The following is a 5,440-nucleotide window of genomic DNA, read 5'->3' as shown; positions in this document are numbered from 1 at the left end:
TAAAAGTATATATATATATATATATATATATATATATTATTATTATTATTTGTTGGGGGGGGGGGGGTAGATCAGCTTTAATATTGCAGATAGATTGTGGCTTCCATCAATGTAATTGTCGGCATCATTTCCAATCCCCCCAATAAATTCCCCTAACCTTACCATCCCTCCCATAATTGGAGTAAACTAATGGACAACAGCACTTAGGCTTCTACTTCCAGCTTATACAGACTATATACATTTTACGGACACAGTATATTTTACAATAGTTATCTTTTGTTTGTTTTTAGTCCCATCCTTCAGCTCCACTCAACCCCTCCCATCTATCTCTGCACACCATCCAGTTTTGATTTCTATTTGCCATATATTTTTAAACTGTGCTGTGATGTTTCACAAAAGTTCTGAACCTTTCTATTCTCATAGATTCTACATATTGCAAATTAAAGATAACAGTTTTGCTAAGAGTATTATGATATTATTGATCAATTGACTATGACTTATTAAATCACCCAGCAGTGCTATTTGCAGAGTTAGAACCAGGTAAATGTAATTATTCAGCCATTCCTGAACCTGCGACCAAAAACAAGCTACATATGGACAGTACCAAAACAAATGATCTAATGATTCTGTCTCTTCGTAGCAGAATCTGAAAGTATATTGTTGATATTGCTGAAATAATTGGATTATTGTTGTCATATCGCAAACTCATTAAAACTGTAGCTAAACAATTTATCATATCATATAGAAATGTGATTATTCAACTAGGACAGTGAGGGTGCTGTTTAACAAGCTTTGAGTTGAAGAATTCTAAACACTGTAAGCACAATCTGTAAGCTTTCCTTCTGTTCAATGGTCAATGTTATAAATTATTATTAACTTATAAAACGAAATGCTTTTTGGGCTTAGAATAACCAGGAATGTAAGGTTGTATTACTCCATTGGTAATTTTTTTTGTCATTGAGTCTTTGTAAACAAACAATGTCCTTGCTTCCTGAAGTCTTCCAAAACAAAGTGGCAGGGTTCCTTTATTATAGTAGGGAGTCCCATTGTTGAAATAACAGCTTGTGCCTTTAATAAGTTTACCTCAAGAAGCATAATATTTCAAATGTAATTCAGTGCTGCCATTTTTTAATTGGCACGATATAGACTACTAGAAATATTAAGGTTTTTCTCTTACTCACCTCGGCAGTTTCAGAAAGTTCAGGTGTGATCTCGCCTATTATCAATGGCTCCGGTAGATAGACAGTCTACTGTTAATGTTTCTAGTTCTCCTAAAAACCAACCCCTTATCGTCCAGTGTCAGTTTCAGCATCCCTGCATTCCATCCACAGCACCTCCGTTAGCTTAGGAGGGACGCTGAAGGAACCTAGTCCTGTTGGCAACAAGGCTCCTTCCTTTGCGAGCCATTCACGGAGAAGTATATTTGGTAGTTTGAGTCTTCAGCCCACCTGTTTAGAAAAGGGCTAGAGACCGTGTCCAGTATGCTATACGCACCGTGTGCAGGTAGACCTACTGGTAGCTCACGCCGAGGTGTATGGAAGCTTTTTATTCCTTCTTTGGCTTTCTGAATTTTCTCTGAATGTGCGCCATAATTTCTCTTTTTTGTTGTTGTTCTTTACAATATAGCCTACATTAGGCCTACAAGCTTACATTTACGCACGTGTAGCCTAGACTGCAGTGTGTTTTTGACTGTTTATGGTTTTATATGATATAGCAGCCTATGTTTGGGATTGTTTATATACTGCAATAGCCCATTGTGCTACTAGGCTACACAAATCATTCTCCAATCCTGTCACATTAAATATGGAATGAAAGAAACAAATTCTCTGAATTTGAGGGTTAGGAAAATTGAAGAATAGGATAAAAGGTTTACTGGTAACCTGCTAAACCAATACCAAAAAGTTTAACCAAAGCGCCTGATACAATTAGTTTTGGCATTTAAAAAAAAAACGTTCATATTGGGGGATATTTTTGTTTTTAATGGCATAAAACACAGATAACTTAAATGGTGGTTAACGTGATTTTTGGACTAACTTTCTCCATTTCAAACGTTCACTAGTTCAGTTGATAAAACTTATAGAAATGCTTATATTTTTCATAAGCTCTCAAATCAGACATTAATTGTTGATATTTAATTGTGCATCAACTATTTTGATGTAAAAAGAAAACAAATTAAACCTTCCATATTATCTATAGCCTATTTGTCTTGATTGAGAATTATGTTAATATTACATTTTAATTTGATGTGAATAATGTGTTGCGATTTTTGTGACTTTGACTTGTGAAATTATTACGACCCTTTCAACAACTAATGACTGTTAAGTAAGCGACGCAGACTGGTAGCTAAAGGGAGTTCGCCTATCATTGCATGCATATTAGACTTTTGACAATAACGTACATGAAGCACTGGTACATTCACATACTCTTGATTTAATATGTACATTAATATACACATATAAACAATTGTTGAAATGTCCTATCATACATTTAGGATATGCATTCCAGATAGCCTATACATCATCCAAATTAAGTTAAATACAGAATACACGTAGTAAGACGGGGGATTCAATTCCATCTATTCCCCCCTAAAAGTGTCTTGTGACATATTGCATGTTGATTTTAGCAGCACAACTCTTGCAAAATAAATATAAGGTATATTATATTGAATGGCGAATACATTTCATTTGTTCTTTTTTATTATAAAAGTATTATGTTCCATTTACACACATCCATGAATATGATATGGAATCAATGTTTTGGCACAATGCACACACTTTCAGCTTTAACAAACACCCTAGCGCAGTCTACTGTGAATGCTACTTCAGATTACATTGTTCGATATAATTGGTCTTGAAAGACAGGAGATTGATCTGGAGTTATCTTGTTTCCTAATTAGATTATGTAAATGGTTGGGTCAAAGGAGTATGACATTGAGAGTATAGCTACATTTTTTTACAGTTCATGCATACTCGAGCTCGCCCCCAGATGACTCCTCTTCAGAATAGGTGTCTATGCCATTCTCATCAACTACATAACTTAACCCCTTCCTCTTCCTCTCGCGTTCCTGAGTTTTTATTGTGTCGTAGAGACCCGTGGGGCCTTCCTCCAGTAGCATGCCTCTCTCCGAGTTTGAAGGTTTAATTTGGCACACATTCTTTAGTAAGAGGAGCGCTGGTGCGTAAAGCACGTTGGCGAGGCCCATGCCCAGGTTGAGCTGAACGAAGCCCAGGTCGTGGACTATCTGTCCGGCCACCACAGGGCCCAGGGCGTAGGCCACGCAGTAGGAGATGTCCGCGATGGCGTACACACTGCCATACACGGACACATGACGCACGTCCACCAGGAACGCGAGCGTGGGCAGTAGCGCCGTGTCCACCAGGGCGATGCCAAAGCAGATACCACACAGTGGGCCCATCAGCTGGCCGAAGGTCTTACAGGCTGGCACGGTGCACGAACTGGCACCGATGATCACCATGCCCAAGGCCCCGTAGAACCACTGCAGGTGTGGGTACTTGGCCGCGAGTTTGACGGTGATGTACACACCCAGGACATGCGGGAAGAAGGCGGGGAGCCAGGCGAGGCCGATCTCCCATTGGGAAGAGTGCATGGTTTCTTCCATCCAGTTAGCGATGGTGGGCTCCAGGAAGGCCAGCGGGATGTTGCAGGTGGTCAGGGCACCTGCCACCACAGCTATGTAGGGGTCGATCATCAGTTTGTAGATGGGGGTGCCCACGGGCATGTTCTCTCTCTCCCCTCTGGAGAAGGGCTTTAGCACGGTGAGGCACAGCATGCCGTCCGTAAAACAGATGCAGGCCAGCACAATGAATGGCATCCGCTTCCCACAGAACTCGTACAGGATGCCCCCGAAGGGAGGCGCCACTAGGCTCCCGAAAGAGATGAATGCCAGGGCGATACCCAGGGCTCTGCTCCTCTCCGCCTCCTCCGTGTACTTATCCGCTATCATGGCGATGCCTGATGTATCTGCGAACGCTGAGCCCAAGCCCTGCAAGCTCCGCGCCGCAAACAGAGCCACGTAATTATCGGCGAAGGCGAATATACAAGTGGAGAAAAACATGATGATGAGTCCGATGAACAGAGGAAGTTCATAGCCGACCCGATCAATGAACGTCCCGGTCAACGGGTTGACCAAAAGCTGCAGTATGGCTTTGGATGCAAAAAGTACATCAATCTGCAGGTCGAAGTTGCCTTTGGTGGCTTTAAAGATTGTATGGTTCGAGGAATTCCCTGCGTTTATAACTTGTGCCTTAAACAAGGCGTGATCTGCCTCACTTTGTAATTCTGCCAAATAGTCTGGTATGATCGGCACAATTACCATGTAAAGCATGTTATCTAATAGAAGTGCAACACAGACAATCACTAGAATAATCCGTCTCTGTCGCTCAGGGTCTTTGAATGTAGTTTCTAATTGTTTACTTCTTTCGCCTATCTCGGACAGTTTCATAGCCGCATATTGCGCCAGATCCCCGGCTCTGTGGTCGGCTCCGTGGTCCTCCGTGATTCCCTCTGTATCCATGATTCTTTACGTTTTCTGCTGGCTTCTCTCTTTAAAAAACGAAACATAAACTCTTTCCACCGACTGCAATGTGTGCCTCTCAGATCACGAGCTCTGTGTACATTTGTTTTGGTCTTTTGTCAGGTTCACTCATTCAGTTCACTTATTCGGCAGCAGTCTAATCAGATGGCCAGCTTTCTTTACCTTTCCCTGATCGCTCATATTTCCTCTCTCGTGACATGGACAGGTTTTATCCCTGTCTTCCATTGTTGTTTCATTGTCTCATACCCCGTCATTCAGGTGACGCGCTGGCGCCAGATACTCACTCCCAGGTTAGGGATTCACCTGCAGCTCACTCGCACACTGCCTTCATCAGCGCACGGTCACTAGTTTGAGCTCTTTCCTAAGCCAGACTGCGCCCCCTCAGTGCCCTGGGCTCTCCGCCATCTGCTCTCACGTCTTCAGCCACCTGTATGTCATCATCTCACATCAACTAGACCCCTTAAATGCCACCCCTCCTTCCCTCCCTCCCTCCCCTCCCCTCGCCAGCTCCCCCCCTCCCCTCCCCTCCCCTCCCCTCCCCCCTCCCTCCCCTCCCCTCCCCTCCCCCGTCGTTTCCAAAAGCTATATGATGCAATCCTTTCTTGCCTTTCAGTGTTTCCACAGATGGGACAGTCTTTTGTGCTTGTCCGAGAATGATCCTGCAGAATAATATGCATTATATGGACGGTTTCAAAAAGTTTGGAGAGCTAAACATTGGGCAACATTTGAACAATGTGTTTGGAAACATTTAAACAAGGAGTTATTTTTATCTTTTAGATGTAGGCTATATTTGTTTCAATGCAGGTATTTAATGCAATGTAGTTCAATACAATATGCACTGTGTGGTTAACGTTTCTAACTTTCATACCACAAAAGATAGAATAT

General features: G+C 42.4%; 1 protein-coding gene across 1 annotated transcript; it reads right to left on the bottom strand.

Moving 5' to 3' along the window:
• Window positions 1–2,959: 2,959 nt before the first annotated feature.
• On the bottom strand, window positions 2,960–4,534 carry LOC311134046 (putative vesicular acetylcholine transporter-A; the record flags this gene model as incomplete). The annotated part of the gene is made up of 1 exon (XM_084167651.1): window positions 2,960–4,534. One exon carries the CDS (start codon window positions 4,532–4,534, stop codon window positions 2,960–2,962), a length of 1,575 nt encoding a protein of 524 aa, XP_084023777.1.
• Between the last annotated feature and the right edge of the window lie 906 nt (window positions 4,535–5,440).

This window comes from Coregonus lavaretus (genome assembly GCF_964263955.1).
Source record: "Coregonus lavaretus genome assembly, chromosome: 1".
Taxonomy (NCBI): Eukaryota; Metazoa; Chordata; class Actinopteri; order Salmoniformes; family Salmonidae; genus Coregonus; species Coregonus lavaretus.
The sequence above is the reverse complement of the archived record's forward strand: the minus strand, read 5'-3'. Positions and strand labels throughout refer to the sequence as shown.